General features: G+C 41.7%; 1 protein-coding gene across 1 annotated transcript in view; it reads left to right on the forward strand.

The window, feature by feature from the left end:
• The first annotated feature begins 529 nt into the window (after positions 1–529).
• Positions 530–18,464, forward strand: part of LOC112115268 (cytochrome b5) — a 30,596-nt gene continuing 12,661 nt past the window's right edge. Inside the window, exons 1-2 of the mRNA XM_024212305.2 lie at positions 530–723; positions 16,414–16,542. Coding sequence (XP_024068073.1) covers positions 589–723; positions 16,414–16,542 — 264 coding nt within the window. The 5' untranslated portion in view covers positions 530–588. The remainder of the gene's footprint in view (positions 724–16,413; positions 16,543–18,464) is intronic.

Consider the following 18,464-nt stretch of genomic DNA (forward strand, 5'->3'; position numbering starts at 1 on the left):
CCTGGAGACAGGGGCCACATTAACAGCACGTGGGATGCAGAGAGTGGTTCCCCTACGAAGCAGCAGCTCTCAGGCCCAGGTCCTATACTGGGGGGTGGGCCGCGGAGCGGTTATTGTAGGAAGGGGAAAAAGGGACACAGCGGTGTGGGCAGGACTCAGCCAGAAGGGGCTGAGGGGGAAGGGGGCGGGGCTCAGTCTCGGGTACTGCTTGGGGAGTTTAGCTCTCGCAGCGTCACGTGATCCCGAGGCTAATAGCGGCCGTATGGTGGGGAGAGTTGAACGGAGGGCACGAGACTGTGTCCTTCCCCTCCCCCTCATTGATGTAACCAAACCGCGACGCAATAGTTTCTTAGAATTAAGGGAAAAAACAGGCTGTAATACTGGGAAAAGCCTCTCATTCATCATTCAGCCAATGAGGTGCCGGCGGGGAAAGGCGGAGGAGACGGGCTGTGATAGGCCGGGCGCTGACTGACATCCAATCAGCTTGCGCGCGAGGTGATAAGACTGCCGGAGGGGGGGTTGAGTCACTCCTACTCCGTCGAGAGCCGCTGTTACGAGAGGAGGGTCGCGCGCTGCTCAGCTGGGGCGATGGCGGCGAATGCCTGCGAGGAGTGGCGGGGCCGTTACTACCGGCTCGAGGAGATCCAGACGCACAACCACAGCCAAAGCACCTGGATCCTCCTGCACCACCGCATCTACGACCTCACCAAGTTCCTGGAGGAGGCGAGTGCCGGGGCGCGCTGGGGGGTTTAAATCCCCTGGCGGTGGGTGGAACGCTGGGGGGGCTCCCAGCGCCAAGCGCCGCTCAGGCTCCCTGGCAGTGCACCCGCTGCCCCCGCGGGCTGGGCACTCGCAAGCCGGGGACGGGGTGCAAAACTCCTGACCACCTGTATCAGAACGTCCCGCTTACGCGTAGGCCTCTGGGGTCAGAGCCTGAGCAAAGATAGTTGCTTCTCCGCGTAGGGGGAAGGGTGCGGCCCCCCCATTGGGGGTATCACTTGGGGGTATCACTTCAGACCAGTTTGGAGAGTCACACGGTGTGTGGAGTAGGAGGAGGAGGTGCTAGACTTGGGGAGTTGCTGCTCAGAGTTGCTTTTGAGACTGTTGGTTTGGCCAAGTTAGGAGGGCTTGAAAACTGCGGTTGGTTCTTGTGCAGCGTTTGCTAGAAAGCACCTTTGTTCCCTGAGGGGGAAGGGGCTGTAGGTTTGGCTGCTCGCCGGGGATCGAGGTCAAAAACATAACCCTGCCTTATTCTTTGTGCAGTGCAGCGCATGCTCTCCGATGCCCAGGACCCTGCCTGTTTCAACACACGGGTCCCCAAAACGTCCCAGTCGTTCTCCTGGAAGCCTGACGTGTTGAAAACTTAATGTCCAGGGCATATAATTTAACCTGGTTTCACTCTGTGCATTTTAATGGTGCATGTTTGCCTTTCCCCCCCTTTAAACAGCATAGAAAAGCTACATTTAAGAAAATATGAATGTGATGAAGCTAGTGAGTGAGCACTTAACTTTAACAGTTAAGCTTGTAGGCATGTGTTAGAATCATCTTTAACTGCATGATCACCTTTCTTTTTTCAGAGCCCTTGACTTATTTAGTGAACAAATGCGATGGTGCATAATTAATGACATTGTTTCCAATAACTTAATAAAAGAGTAATGAAGAGAGCAATTGTGCACTGTACAAATTCCCTAACCAATTTTTTGAAAAAATTCTCTTTGTTATGATGATTTTAAAATTAGATTATCTGATTTGGCAATGCATTCATCTTGTATCCTTGGTTCATTCACTATGAAGTATTCAACTTATATATGATGGCCAAAATTTTGCTCTGCTATTCAAAATAAGCACAGGTGTGACTTCAGTTAATTCAAGGGAGTTACTCCAAATTTACTTTAACTTTGAATAGACTTTGGCTCAGAATATGTATGGGTCTGTAAAACTGAGGCCTCCAATTATTTCAAAATCCTGCTTTGGTATTTAAATGTGCTTTAAATACTTGTGCTTCAGGACATATGTAGATTACTCTAAGGTTTTGTCTATACAAAGGTACTTGTAGCTTTAACTAACTGCTGGTGCAGCTTTACTGGTAGAAGCTGTAGTGCAGACCGAGAACGTAGTTGTCTTCACCACTATTTATGTGAAATGCTCAAGTCATATGTCTACAGTAGTGCGCACAATTACTGTCTGCATCAGTGATGAATTACTGATGAGACACATACTAGTGTAGACACAGCCATAGAGAATTCAGATTCTTATGGTTTGAAGTGGGGGCTTAAAACACACTTAAGGACTATATAAAAGTATGTGAAGCCTGCAAAGTAAAATGCTCAGGTTTACGAAAATGCAGGATTGAGTTCCATGTATTCATTAGTAATCTTTAACAGAGTACTGACTCATATTCTGTGTGAAGAAGGGTTTTATTTGCTGTTGCAGGTAACACCTAAAATTACTTGGTGACAGGTTTCAGAGTAGTAGCCATGTTAGTCTGTATCAGCAAAAAGAACGAGGAGTACTTGTGGCACTTTAGAGACTAACAAATTTATTTGAGCATAAGCTTTTGTGGGCTAAAACCCACTTCATCGGATGCATGCAGTGGAAAATACAGTAGGAAGATACATATACACGTTGAACATGAAAAAATGGGTGTTGCCATACCAATTATAATGAGACTAATCAATTAAGGTGGGCTATTATCAGCAGGAGGAAAAAAAAATTTTGTAGTGATAATCAGGACGGCCCATTTCCAACAGTTTACAAGAAGGTGTGAGTAACAGTAGGGGAAAAAAATAGCATGGGGAAATAGTTTTTACTTTGTGTAATGACCCATCCACTCCCAGTCTTTATTCAAGCCTAAGTTCCATGCTAATTTTTTTTTACCTTGTTCTTTTTACCTAAAATTACTATCAACTAAAAGATTAGAGGGGAAAAAATTATCTGCTGTGCAATCTAGATGATACATAAAACCCAAGCCTTGTTAATCTATACATCTTTGCCTCATTGGGGATGGGGGTTGGATTAAATTAGCATAAATCTGAGTAGGGTTAGATGTTGTGGTGAGAACATGAGACCTGCCTATACTGTAGGTCTTGCTGTTGCTGTCACCAGTGGAATTGCACCTTTGGTAAATGATGGCCATCATGCTTGCTTATGCAGACAAGGTCCATGTGTAACTGATGATTAAATCCTGTGGGTGGGGAGAGATTTCATGCAGCTACTGAAATTAGTAATTCTTTCTGACTAAGCCAATTTTCACCTGGCAGGTAGCAATGCTAGAAAAACTTTTGAGAGAGATAGCCAGTGAACTTCCGGCAACAAATGAAATGTTTGCTCAGAAACAACAGCTTAAATCATTCTCTCTTCCCTGTGTGTGTGTGTGTGTGTGTGTGTGTGTGTAATGCAATTTGTAAATATTAAAGGGAACAATCTCTGTACAAACATTTTCAAACTAACATGTCTTATTTTCCGTTTACAATGAAATGATTCCAGTTTTAATATCCATAGAACACATGAGTAAGGCCGTGTAGAAATAGTGTGTCTCAAAGAATAACTTGTCCATAACCAGAATTTGCAAGATCAACTAGAAATGTTATTCAGGCAGCAAAGGAACACTTCAGTTGCTCAGCGTCAAATTCTGCTCTTACATTGGTGTAACTGAGAGGAGGCTTCATATGCAGCTATTTATCTTTGTATAGAATATTTTTAATGTGCAAAATTTGATGATACCCCCATAGTATGTACACATTTTTTTGAATAATAAAAATTTTAATAGTTTTTAATACCGTGACATCTTTTCTACAGGGCTGAATCTGCTGTTTGTAATAGATGTTTCCCTTATGCTTTCAGTTTTTTTAAGCACTTGGTTCATATGTAGTACAATAGTCATCTTGCACATGTCTGGGAACTCTGTTTTTATAAGATACTGCAACTGTTAGTATAGAAGCTCATTTGGGTAATGCTATAATGAGAACACAGTTTGATCATGAAGACTGAAAGCTTGATACCCTCACCACTGCAACATTGAGACTATTTAGTGTGTCCATATCTCTTCAATACTTCAACATCATTCTAGGGCAGGGATTCTCAAACTGGGGGTAGGGACCCCTCAGGGGGTTGTGAGGGTATTACATGGGGGGTCGCGAGCTGTCAGCCTTCACCCCAAACCCTGCTTCGCCTCCAGCATTTATAATGGTGTAAAATATATAAAAAAGTGTTTTTAATTTATTATGGGGGGACGCACTCAGAGGCTTGCTATGCGACAGGGCTCACCGGTACAAAAGTTTGAGAACCACTGTTCTAGGGGAAGGGAACTACTCCTACCTGGGAGGGTACTACATTCACACATGCCTGTAATTGTTTCAAATCCTGCATTTGTCCCGTTGTTGGTGGGGAAGGAGACTGGAGAATTACTGCAATGTTTATTTGTAACAGAAACAGAAGCCTTTTATGAGAGCATTTTATGCAGCAACCTGAACAAGAGCAAAGATTTTCCTCTACAGCAGGGGTTCTCAAACTGGGGGTTGGGACCCCTCAGGTGGTCACAAAGTTATTACATGGTGGGTCGCGAGCTATCAGCCTCCACCTCAAACCCCCGCTTTGCATCCAGCATTTATAATGGTGTTACATATATAAAAGTGTTTTTAATTTATATGGGGGGGGAGAGAGGGTCGCACTCAGAGGCTGGCTATGTGAAAGGGATCACCAGTACAAAAGATTGAGAACCACAGCTCTACAGGGCCATTAAGAAGCAAAAAGATTGGGACCACAGTCTTAAAGTTCTGAGGTTGTATTTCAACATCTTTGAATGGATATTTCTGAAACTGAGCTTTATTGACTTTAGTGATGTACTTAGTGGTACTATCGGTTGAGGTGGTAAATAAAAACAAATTCAAGTGAAAGAAATGGACATTTGAACTAATTGTTCTAAACAATGAACTAATTGTTCTAAATTAATAGTCTTTTAAAAAAAAGACTTCAGTATTGGAGTGTGCAGTTGTGTGTGGTTAATGAGTCTGGGAGAAAATATCATGCCTTAGGCATCATTTAATAAGGCTGGTGGCATTTGTATTTCTTCTTGGCTGCTTTTAAGACCCTCTGTGCACAGCTCGTCTGATGTCCTAACATACTCTAGACTAGGAGGAACCATATCAGGGTACATAATCACTGGAATAAGCTTACAAGGGAGGTTGTGGAATCCCTATCGTTGGAAGCTTTTAAGACCAGGTTGGACAAACACCTGTCTAGGGTTACTTGATCTTACCACAGTGCAGGGGGCTGGACTTGACTTCTCGAGTTCCCTTCCAGTCGATTCTGTGAAGGCATTACATCACATAGGTGAGAGGGCATTGGACTATCCTGTCTCTGTGGTATTTTCACTACATGCTGGAAAGCTGTGAATGCTTTCACTGGATGTGCCACACCTGATCTTTCAGTTGTCTGAGCCATTGTAATAACACTGTTACTCAAACTCAGGTTACATCCTACCATAGCAAAAACTTGTTGGCCATTTAGGAATTACTCTTCAGAAGTACTGAGGGCTTCTTCATATCCATTGAATTTCTTGCAGGTTTGAACCTGTAATAGTGCAGCACAAGCCATTAACTTCCTTTCCTCACCCTTCCTCCACACGCATTTTTAAAGTATTTACTGCATTCCTGTTAATAGGTTGAAAACCAGTAATATTTTATTGTCTTCTGGCATGTCTACAAAATCAAACCTGGTAGTTCAGGAGAATACATTTCTGCAACATAAGATTTATTAAATTTGTTTTGGTTGTCTGTACTCTTACATAAGAGACAAATATATCAGCTTGAAATAAATTGTTTCGTGCTAACAGGAGAGAGAATTGCCTGTTCCGACAATGAAATGACTTAAACCTTATATACAGCAATTCCTTGTGGGAGTGAATTTGCTTAAAAGCAATGCATGAATCAATTGGAAGGTAATAGATTTGTATTAAAAATAGTTCCAGTAGTACCCAATACCTAGCGGTTTCCACTTGTGTATCTCCTGTGAGTTAAGTAAATACTATTTCCATTGTGAAAGTGAGGAAGGTGGAACAGAGGTTAGCTTGCCTAAGGTCAAAGAGGGAGTCTTGGAAAAGACCGTAGAAGTCTGTTCCACGCCTTAAATAAAAGATCATCATTTCTTGCAAACACTTGTGAATTGCAGGGAGTGGACAACATTGTATGCTTGGTGTGTAGGGTGGATAAAGATTTTTTTTTTAAATCAATTTATTGAAATCAGCTTTGTTAATTTAAGTTAAATACAAGCTTTTTAAAAAAATCATTTACAATTAAATTTTAAATTGACAGCCTATGGTGAAGCCTGAACTTATCTATTAAAATCATTTAAATTAAATAGTACACGTTTGCTGTCAAGTTTTAAAGAAAGTAAAACTACTCAAGGAGTGGAAGCTTATGGCTATGTATCTAGAACCGAAGTTTCGTTGAAGTACCCAAACTAACTTTCGACAGCATAGCCTTTTTTTTCTGCAGGTGCAAAGAATATTTTCTGCATTTCAGTTTATTCAGTTCAATGCCTAGTTCATGCAAAGTTTAAAAAAAAAACAATTGGGAGTTGAAAAAAGCTGGAAAGCTTGTTTTCCTCTTAGTTTTCATTCATAGATTCAAGGTGTGAGGGGATGAGATCTACTAGTTCTAAAACACTGAAGGACATGGTAATAAAAAACAATCAGTTCAATGTATTAACTCTACAGATAATACTTCCTTTGTTTATTGAATTAGTTTCAAGTGCAAAACATGTTTTAGTAAACTTTTTATATATCAAATGCATGTATGATAGTTTTTATTTAACAGAAAATAAAATGCAAATTTTTTGCATTATTAATTAAATTTGAGTTTTCATCCAAAATAGATCTTGACACAAGTAAAATCTGAATAGTAAATAAAGCATGTATTATTCACCGTTTTCTAATATAATAAAAATGTAAAAAGAATCTGAATAAATGTACATTAAGCTATATAATTGCTTAAATAAATTTGTATAGATGTAGTGTATCCTCTTAATTAGCAAAAAGCACCATATTTAGTGTAAAGGCTATAGTTCAGTGGTTCTCAAACTTTTGTATTGGTGACCCCTTTCACACAGCAAGCCTATGAGTGCGACCCCCCCCCCCTTATAAATTAAACCCACATTTTTTTATATTTAACACTATTATAAATGCTGGAGGCGAAGCAGGGCTTGGGGTGGAGGCTGACAGCTTGCAACGCCCCAAGTAATAACTTTGTGACCCCCTGAGGGGTCACGACCCCAGTTTGAGAACCCTGGCTATATAGTTAGTTGCAAATCAACATGTTTTAATAGTTACCAACCAGTGAGAATCAGCCTTTCTTTAGCAAAATAACTAAAAAGTACAACTCAAAACATGATTCAGATCAATTATTTAAATCAAGATTTCCTGCTTGCTGACATAAATCATAATTAAAATTGGTGATTCTAAATCATGTTGATTTAAATCAATCCACACTGCTTATGGCTCTTTGAGGTGGTGGATAGGTTACATTCTGGGTCCTAGAGGAGATTGATAAGGAAGATCCAACAGCTTTGTGTGTTTTTTTGTTTGTTTGTTTTTTAAACTGTTTAGGATGATGGAGAATTCTCAGAAATATGAACAGGTTTATTGAACAAGTTTATCTCTTGTCCATGAGGGAAGGTCAGCAAAGACTCCAGCTTGTGGAGAGCTATTACTCTGCAAGTCCTGGGTATGAGACAGGATTCTCAATGTAGATTTTTAGCTGAAAAAAGTGATCGATACAATTGAGGCTTTTAAACTTGCATATATTGCACTTAAGTGGTTCTCAACCTGTTCAGTACTATGGCCCTATTACAAAAGATATTTGAGATGCCTCTCCCATAGTTTCAGGTCCCGCCTTTAGGAAACAGTGTTGTCATGACCCCAGTTTGAGAGCCTAGAGCTCTTTAAATGGTTAAGATATTTAAAGTATAGGGAGTAGCACAGACTCTGTAAATATGGTAAGTGATAAATGGCAGGCTTTAAAGGATGCCTGTCAGGTTTCTGAATTTTTTTCCCATATCTAAGCATAGTGATTCCCTTATCAATCTGCAAGTCTGGTGTGATTAACTGAAGAGTACTTGTTCCCTGTAAAAGAGAGACTGAAACATATTGTGGCCTGATCCAGCTCCTGTTGAAGTTAATTAGAGCTTTGCCATTAACTTCAGTGGGAACTGGATCAGACCCTTGGAGAGACAGATTTGGCAGAGAAACTGTTGATCAGAATCTGAATCTGAATTGTGCCTCTCCATTCAAAGACTCTAGATGTGATCCATACTAGAAACACACTACAACACTTGTTTTAATGTTTGTCTAATCTTCAGTCTCCCGTTTGTATTATCTAATTATTATCAGCTCTGGGGACTTGCATCCCAAAAGTTTGTTTTAGCAATATAATTTTCAAAGGTAAAAAATGTATTTTGTGTGACAATCAATTCCAGTTGATTCTGCTCTAGCTATGATGTCACTTTGGGGGAAATTCATCTGATAAGAGGCTAGTCAGCTATCTCAAAAATGGAATTTGGGGAGGTTACAGACAAAAAATAAAATGTTACCGGGATGCAGGAAGGAGACTACTGTGTCAGAGTACTATGTCACAACACAGTAGAACTCACCATGTGACTATTCATTTTTTTTGTATGGACAGAATGAATCTATTTGTCTACAGTGGAGCTTGGGTGTGATTCCCAGCACATGTAGATGTACCCATATTAGCTCTGCTCGAACTAGCTTGCTCAAAAATAGCACTGTAGCTGGTGTAGAATGGGCAGTGGCTTGGGTTAACTGTCTCAGTCCGTAGCCAGAGGGCTTGGACAGGTACGTACTTTGGGCAGCTAGCCTGTACCACTCCAGTTACACTGTGATTTTCACATGCTAGCTCAAGCAGAGCTAGCACTGGTATGTCTGTGTAAGCTGGGAATCACCCCCGCACCCCAGCTCCAAGTATGAGGTAGCCTAAGTGACAATATTACAGGACTCCATAGCATCATTCTGTAATGTAACAGTATAGTTTAGTTCCACCTGCACCGCAAAGAACACTGGTAAAGTATCTTTGGGGCATGTGCTGCTTAAATGTAACAGTCTGTGAATGTAAAGTGTGCATGCTATCTTAACATTGACCGCAGAACCTTTCAGTTGTATCACATAACTAAAATATTGATGAAGCATGGGGAATGGTCTGAGAAGACTCCAAAGTCCTAGCTCTGAGAACTGCAGCTAAGGAGCATGAAAAGCATTTGTGGGGACTTACTAGAATTTGTGCAGATTCAATTAAAAGAAGTAATATTTAGCTCTTATTTCTAATAGTTCTTAGTGCTTTATAAAGAGTAATACTATCCTCCTCCTTTAACAGATGGGGAAAAGGGCACAGAGGTGAACTGACTTGTCCATGGTGACTCAGCTGATAGGTGAATTATTTAAAAAAAAAATAAAAAAATCCAATTTTTTCTTTGCCTCCCTCTGCAGCTGTAATAGTTTAAAAGTACAAAGACCAAATGGAAATCATTCTTCCAGGCTTTTGAAAACTTAGCTGAGTATAGAACTCATCAGATAACTTTAGTGTCAGCTACTTTATTTGGAAAAGCACCCTATACAGTATACCGTGTGTGTGGGGGGGGGGGGGGGAATCAGTCATTCTGGGAGCAGTCTTTCAATCCTTTTGAAGTGAGTGGCGGTGGATTAAGTCTAGATCTCTCCCAAATGCAATCAAAGGGCCTGCTGCTATAAAATTAAAGTGCTTGTGGTATTCTGACTCCCTGCCAGTGCTGCTTCCTGCTCTTTATTCCCTATAGTGGAGACCCAAATATTCTGATAGTGGCCTTTTCCCTACTATGGATCCAGATTTTGCAAGATTGCTAACCCATCTTCAGTGCTGGATACAGATCTGAAGGTTCATGGATATTGCCTTAACCCACGGTGTATGAAAAGTTGCTTAATTAGGGTGGCTAACTTCATGAAGCTTTGAACTCTGACATAGAAAAGGATTAATGACTTGTATCACTTGGAGGGTTTCAGAATATTAAGTAATACAGACAGTTGACTAAGTTGATACGTTCACTTTATTTGATACAATTTTTCTAATCACTGTATGCTTTTGTTAAAATTATTGTGAGTTTTCTGGGAATTTAAGGCCAAGTCTAAAGTAGAAAACTTTGCTGATATCGTAATGTCAGTTAGGTGTGTGATGTTTCTATTTTGCAGCGTTTCTATACTGCCAAAACCCTAGAGTAGATGCAGTTATAGCATCATAAGTGTTTTTGCTGATGTAACTTATTTTGCTTGGGGAACTGGCATAAGCAATATCAAAAAAAGCATTTGTGTATAGCTGGGTCTACACTACAAGGGTTTGGTATAGCTATCCTGATACAACTTTTCTAATGTAGACCTGGCCAAGTATGTATTCAGAAATTCCAAGATTCTCCATTAAAGGAAAAAATTCCCTGGTGCAGCATTTTTCAGCAACTCATGTGTAAACAAATGTCAGATAATCAAACTGAAATAATTTACTGTGAGCAGGGCTCAAAATTAACTTGCTGGTGTTACATTAAGCTATTAAAGTAAACTAAAAGAGAACCTTAACACAACTTGGAAACTTGACTTTTAATGACTTGCCAATGGAAAAGTCATTTCTTTGAAGCCTAATCTCCATTGACTAGGCCTTACAATTGTCACTTTCATTTGTTAAGAGGGTGTAGTACAGTATTATATTTCTTTTTTTGTCTTCTACAGAGAACTGAGCACTTCTGTGGGGATGTTTGTAGGTATGTGAGTTTGTTTATTTAATGAGTAAGATAAAGGGCAAGAGCTTCACTGACATGTAAAATTTTGAAACATTTGTATTTAATGTTTAGCAGTTCAAGGTACAAATAAATCACTGGGTTATGTATTTTGTCTACTGTATGGCTGGCAAGTCCGTATGACTATCTGAGGTTTGATTTACCCTTAAGTTGTACCAGCATAGCTGTCGGTAATGTGAAAAAAAAAATTACAACCCTAATTGGGGGTAGATGCAATTATACTGGCAAAAAAATCCATTGCTGGTATAATTTATTACATATGGGGAACTGGCTCAAGCAATACCAGCAAAAGAACTCTTTTCTGCTAGGGAGGGCTTTACCATTGTATCTGTAGGATACTTTTAAATGAAGACAAGGCCTAAGTTACTTGCTGTGGATAAGAGATCCTACTTTTAGGGCCTAAGAAGTCCTGAAGTGGTTTTCTCTTCTATTTGGGGGCTATTTATTTCCAAGCATAGTAGATGTAAAAATACTCAAAGCTTTTTTTAAAGCTGGATTAACCCTTTCTGAATACTTAGTTATGCAAGTAACTTTGCTGTCCAACAGGTTATGTTGATTCAGTTTGTTAAACATACTGTAAATTTCAAAGGTAGTCAAGTTTAGTGCTCATTTAAGACCTTTGTCCTGGCATTTCACCACATAGTTATCAAAACTGATTCATGGCCAGGATTTGTAATGAGTGCCATATCTGCCTTGTGTAATCTCTCCTCTGCATACCCTATTTTGGCTCAGTTACTATGCATAATCTTTACTCTTTGCACTTGTTTAGCCTCTCCCTCTTTTGCTTAGTCATTGTGGATGAACACAGATCTGACTTCTTTAAAGAACTTCTAAAGTTACACAATAAACGTATTTAAAATAATGAGAATTAGTACAATTTATGGGTATTTTGGCACTGCCACACTACTTGAAACTTTGGTAGTAGCAACTGTTTCCTTGTGATAAGTGTGAGCCGGGATTATTTTCTTAACTTCGGAAGATGGGCAGTAGGCTATAATGCCGGTACACACAGCTCAGAGCAGCTAAAGTGTATAAGCAGAGCTTTTTTCCCCTGTGCTTCAACTATAGGGCCTTTCTGTCCATCTTGGCTCAGACATGGCTGAACTTAGACAACAGGAGGGAACTTCTCTGCCAGTAATTTTTATTAATTCATATTTTATATATAATATACAATTATATCCCCAAATCTATATTAAAAACATAATGCTTGCCAAGTAGAACACTTGAAGGTTAGATTGCCTATGTAACTTTGATTTGGCTCCCTAGTGTGTTTGCATTATGGTATATGATTATATACTATTTTTTTCCTCACAGCCTCCCTGCCTCATTCTGTGACTGGCTAGTTATGCCATATTTTTCATCTTTTCCATTCAGTGTTTGGCCTCCGGCTTTAATTAATGTACATCACCTAAACTCTTTGCTGAATTCAAATATAATTTCTTCATAGGCGTTTCTCTGATGCTTTGATCATAAGATCTGACTACTGTGCAAACATTAATTAATCTTCACAACATTTCTGTGAAATTAGGTGGTATTATCTCCATTTTACAGTTGGAGAACTAAGGCCTAAAGAGATTAAGGCTGAAATTGTCAATGTCCACTAGTTTAGAGAGCCCAAATTTGACTTCTAATGCCTGATTTTTTTCAGAGTACTTAACATTTTATAGCTCATCTTCAGAGTTTAGATCCTACTGACTTCGGCTGCAGTGAGTGCCAAACACTTCGGTAGATCTGGTCCTACGTGTCTCACACTGTGATCATATGATTAGACGTCTCACCATGCATATGCAAAAAATAGGTGAATTAAGGTTGCACAGACAACCTTAATTCTGGCATTGCCTAACATCTGAGTGCTTGACTTTTCAATCTTAATGTTCTTTTAACATTTTTTCTAATGTTATATATGTACACGTGCATATAACATCTCTTATATCCCCCACCATTGGATAAAGTATTAAAAACCTATTCTGTGGCTCTATTGAAATAAATGTTTTAACTTCAGTGGTGCAAGGTTCTAGTATTTAATCAGTAGATTATTAAATTAAGAAGCTGTTTTAGCATCTAATCATTTATGCTGCTTTACTGCTGGGATGCAATTTTCCCAATTCTAAGTCTAGAGCAGCAAACACTTCTTATCACTTAAATTAGATTGAATACTTTTAGGTGTTGAAGAAAATCTTTCTGAATTGGAAAGCATGGTGTTCTCTTATTCTTATTATGGCTGAGTTCCATCCCACAACTTGATTCACAGCATGATTCATCTCTACCATCTGGTAAGCACTTGTTGAGGAAACCTAGAGAACCTTCAAGAGTGTGTCTCTGGCTGGCTGTCTCTGAGGGGAGTGGGGTGAGGAAGTAGTATGTTGTCACAGATAGGGCCCTACCAAATTCATGGGCCATTTTGGTCAATTTTACGGTTTCATAGGATTTTAAAAATCGTAAATGTAATGATTTCAGATATTTAAATTTGAAATTTCAGTGTTGTAACTGTAGGGGTCCTGTCCCAAAAGGAGGCTGTGGGGTGGTCACAAGGTTATTGTAGGGGGAGTCTTGGTATTGTCACCCTTACTTCTGTACTGCTTTTAGTGGCGGTGCTGCATTCAGAGCTGGGCAGCCGGAGAGCAGCAGCTGCTGGCTGGGAGCCCAGCTCTGAAGGCAGCAGCAGTGCAGAAGTAAGGATGGCATGGTATGTTGTCGCTACCCTTTCTTCTGCACTGCTGCCTTCAGAGCTGGGCTCCTGGCCAGCAGCCACTGTTCTCTTGCCACCCAGCTCTGAAGGCACTGCAGAAGTAAGGGTGGCAATACCCTGACTCCCCTACAATAACCTTGCAATCCCCCCACAAACCACTTTGGGGTCAGGATCCCCAGTTTGAAAAATGCTGATTTCCCCTGTGAAATCTGTATAGTATAAGATAAAAGTACAAAAAAAGACCAGATTTTGCGGGGGAGAACAGATTTCACAGTCCGCAATGTGTTTTTTCACGGCCATAAATTTGGTAGGGTCCTAGTCATAGATACTGGCTGGTTTAGGAGAGTGGTAATAGAATGAGGAGATTTTCACTTAATTTACTGGTTTATGATTTGGGTTCAGTGTAACTTAATTACCAATTACATATAAGTCCAGTTGGCCATATCTGCAGAGAAGTGTTGAATGGATGTTGAGAGAACAGTTCTCCTCATTCTCTTTCCATCCCTGTGGTACATCCAGAATAGTTTAAATGAAAAGTCAGAGGAAACTTGCATTGCTTTTGGCTCTGCTCCTCTCTTGTGAATAAGTAGAAGACTTCATTCTCCAGTAACCTGAGGGCATCTTACCTGAGCGCTGATTTTGCTTTTAAAACAGCATCGTCAACTGTGCATTTCATATTAACTCTGCCTTGCTGTTCTTGGACACTGTCAGCTGAAATCTCACTGGTCTGACTTGTACTGCTTATAGTTATCAGAAATAACTAAGGCAGAGAAGAGAATACTCTTCTCTTTTTCAGGATTAGTGCATTTGATAGCTCTTATACACAGCAGTAGCAGATTTTTTTCATAAAGAAAATCTGGTTGTGAAACCACATCGGCAGGGACAATTGAGCAGATGGAAGCATTTTGAATGCCAGCATTCCTTTGCGTTACATTATGTGTAGCTATAAGAGTTATGAGGTAACATTTTCAAAAGCAAGCTCTCTAGTTTTGGTTTACAGATACTAGGGAGACTCTAAAGATATATAACGCTTTAATAAAGTAAACATTTGTTGCCCTCATTATTGAAGTCCATAGCGTGTAGTACGTTAGGATTTGTTTCAACTGTCACAAGTGTAAATAATCCCTATATAGGAAAAGTGTTGTTGTATTGTTTAAAGTTAATTTGCTTATGTATTTAACTTTCTGTCATGCCTTGAATAGTTCTGTCAGGAATGTCAGATGCTGCTTCTAGCAATTGTAGTCATCCAGGTGGAAGTTTTGAATGAAGAAATTATAGTTTAGAATGTAGGGAAGAAATCAGTTTTGCAAAAGGGAATTGGGAAAAAATAAGGGAAGGGATTTTATTTTCACTCAGTGTGTAAACCAGGGGTCGGCAACCTACGGCACACGTGCCAAACACAGCACGCAAGCTGATTTTGAGTGGCACACTGCCGAGGTCCTGGCCCCCAGCCCCACTCAGCCCCCCCCTGCCCACTGCTCTCCCCTGTGGGGGCAGGAGGCAGAAGCTTGGTCCTGCAGCAGCCAAGCTTCCCTCCCTCCCCCCCCACCCCGCTTCTTCCCCCAGCGTGGTGCTTTCCTGCCCCTCCTGCTCCCCCTTCCTCTCCCTGCGCCGATCAGCTGATCGCCCTTGCGAGGCGGAGCGTGCTCCCTGCTCCATAGAGGAGGCAGAGAAGAGATAGGGACGGGACCTTGGGGAAGGGGGTGGAACAGGGCATATCCCTTCCAGCACCCTGCCATGAGCTGCTTAGGGCAGGGGGCTGGGATCACCCCCATGAGCCGAGCACCCCAGTCCTCTGCCCTGAACCCCCCCACACACACCCAGCCTTCTGCCCTGCACCCCCACACACCCCCAGCCCTCTGCCCTGACCCCTGAACCCCCACACACCCCCAGCCCTCTGCCCTGACCCCTGAACCCCCACACACCCCCAGCCTTCTGCCCTGCACCCCCACACACACCCAGCCCTCTGCCCTCACCCCTGAACCGCCCCACACACCCAGCCTTCTGCCCTACACCCCCCACACACCCCAGCCCTCTGCCCTGACCCCTGAATGCCCCCCACCACTGCCCTCTGTCCTGAACCCTGAACCCCCCCACACACACCCAGCCCTCTGCCCTGACCCCTGCACTCCCCCACACACACCCAGCCCTCTGCCCTGATCCCTGAACCTCCAATACACCCAGCCCTCTGCCCTGACCCCTGAACCCCCCACATACCCAGCCTTCTGCCCTACACCCCCCCAGCCCTCTGCCCTGACCCCTGAACCCCCCACACCCCCACTGCCCTCTGCCCTGAACCCCCCCACACACCCAGCCTTCTGCCCTGCACCCCCACAGCCCCCATCTCTCTGCCCTGAACCACCCCCCAGGTCTGGGGTCCTGGCTGCCGGCCCCTTGCCAGCTGGTGTCCCGGCCGCAGGCCCCGCTCAGCCCGCTGCCAGCCTAGGTGAACAGACCCCCAGGCTGGCAGTGGGCTGAGCAGGCTGGCGGCGTAAGATCAGCATTTTAATTTAATTTTAAATGAAGCTTCTTAAACATTTTGAAAACCTTGTTTACTTTACATACAACAATAGTTTAGTTATATAATATAGACTTATAGAGAGAGACTTTCTAAAAAACGTTAAAATGTATTACCGGCATGCGAAACCTTAAATTAAAGTGAATAAATGAAGACTCGGCACACCACTTCTGAAAGGTTGCCTACCCCGGTGTAAACCATGGGGCTCTTTAAAATATCAAATAAAATTGACTGTCCTTAGAACATGCCCAACACAATTTTTTTTCATAATCAAGGTCTGGTTTGACATCTGAAAAATCCTTCCACCTCCTGTGACTTCTGGAAAATACCAAATTTTCAGTAACAGTGCATGAGATCTGAAATTTTTATTCTTTCACAGCATCCAGGTGGTGAAGAAGTCCTAAGGGAACAAGCTGGAGGAGATGCTACTGAAAGCTTTGAAGATGTCGGCCATTCCACAGATGCCAGAACGCTGTCTGAGACATTCATTGTAGGGGAGCTTCATCCTGTGAGTACATGATCAGTGTACAGATATTAATGTCACTGCAATTTTCGGTGTTTAGACATTTCTGTGATAAACACACTAAAAGTAGAGCTGGTAACCATTTATGCTAGCCATACCTCCTTATTCCACCACACCAGCTAACTTTGGGTGAAACCAGGCTGCTCTTTCCTGCTCAGGCAGAAACTGAGAGTTGAGCACTCTGAAGTGCTCAGAAAATGTGGTATCAAATCATCGTAAGGGTACGGCTTATCTCTCCTCTTTGAAATGCATTACAGCCGGGGTTTTAACTTAGGTTGACAAATAACACTACAGAGCACTAAATCATACTGTACTCTTCAATCTGTACATCATGATCTCCCTAAAGATAAGATATAATTCTTTAAAATAGTATATCTTTGAATTTGTGTAAACCTTTTATAAGGAGTAGTCATCTACTGTACTGAAGGAAGTATTCAAAATGATCATTAACATCTTGCACAGGATATGTAAGCTGAAATTGGACAGGGTCCTGTGTAGTCCATATCTGTGCCATTTATTCGTTGGAATAGAAGTGAATTTCAGAATCTATGCTTCATTACTTAAATATATTGCTAGCCCTTTTTGTTGTCAAGGTAATATTGAAAACATGAGGAGAGTATAAATGATTAAATGGTTAAAACAAAGTTCTAAATCTTCACCTCCAGCTTCTTTTTTGATCACCATGGAAAACACCACCATCCAACCTGTCACTTGGGCCTATAACCTGGGCATCACCTCTCATGAGTTCCTTGCATCCAGGCTATGGTTAAGTCTTGCTGATTATTTTGCAGAACATCTCTAAGGCTAGGTCTACACTACAGCGGGGGGTTGACCTAAGATACGCAACTTCAGCTACGTGAATAGCGTAGCTGAAGTTGCGTATTTTAGGTCGACTTACCTGGCTGTGAGGACGGCGGCAAGTCGACCGCTGCCGTCGACTCCGCTGCCGCCTCTTGCCGCGGTGGATTTCCAGAGTCGACGGCAGAGCGGTTGGGGATCGATTTTATCACGTCTTCACTAGATGCGATAAGTCGATCCCCAATAGATCGATTGCTACCCGCCGATCCGGCGGGTAGTGAAGACGTGCCCTAAGATACAACCATTCCTGTTTATCCACTCAGCTAAAATTCCTCCAGACTCTTATCAGCTCATGTCTCAGTTACTGAAAAAAATATTTTTCTCTGGCCCAGACAAATGCAATCGTGTCCCATTCACATCCATTCAGAACGCTGCCGCAAAGGTCATTTTCCTAGCCCACTGTCTCTTGGACCATCTCACCCTGTTTGCATCCCTCACTGACTCCCTTTTCTCTTTCACGTCAAACATAAGCTACTTTCAAGGCCCTTCATGGCCTATCCTAACTCTCCTTTGCTCTGATGCCCAGAAAAATGGGTCAGTGTTCAGGTTCGCTGGTGCGTTGATCCCACTGCCTATTGTGTTGACCAGTATTGTTTTCTTGGAATCCCCCTTTGGTCTGTATCCATCTTTTGTCTCTTAATTTACTTTGGAGAACCTTTCTTTTTTGTTCTGCTTCTACTTGTACATCACCTAGTACAGCGAGGTCCTGGTCCATAACTAGGGCTCTTAGTTGCTATGATACTACTACTACTACTAAAATGATCCCTGAGGCTGGAGAAAATTTGGAAAAACAAATCTAAGGTGAGCTGCCACACTCTTCATCATGGGTTATTCTGAAACAAAGATGACAATATCAACATTAACTATTTGTTATTTTGGGGTATTATAGTAGAAATATGCAGCCAGTGTGCTAACCCTAAACTGCTTCACACCTCATGTAAAAGACCCAGCTGTCCCTCACTTAACTGCCAATCTTCAGCTTCTGTCATCTTGACAACTTCTGTGATTTTGTTATGCACACAGTTATGAGGTATAACAAACAGAAAACA

Source organism: Terrapene carolina, unplaced genomic scaffold (genome assembly GCF_002925995.2).
Source record: "Terrapene carolina triunguis isolate 2854851 unplaced genomic scaffold, T_m_triunguis-2.0 Scaffold58, whole genome shotgun sequence".
Taxonomy (NCBI): domain Eukaryota; kingdom Metazoa; phylum Chordata; order Testudines; family Emydidae; genus Terrapene; species Terrapene triunguis.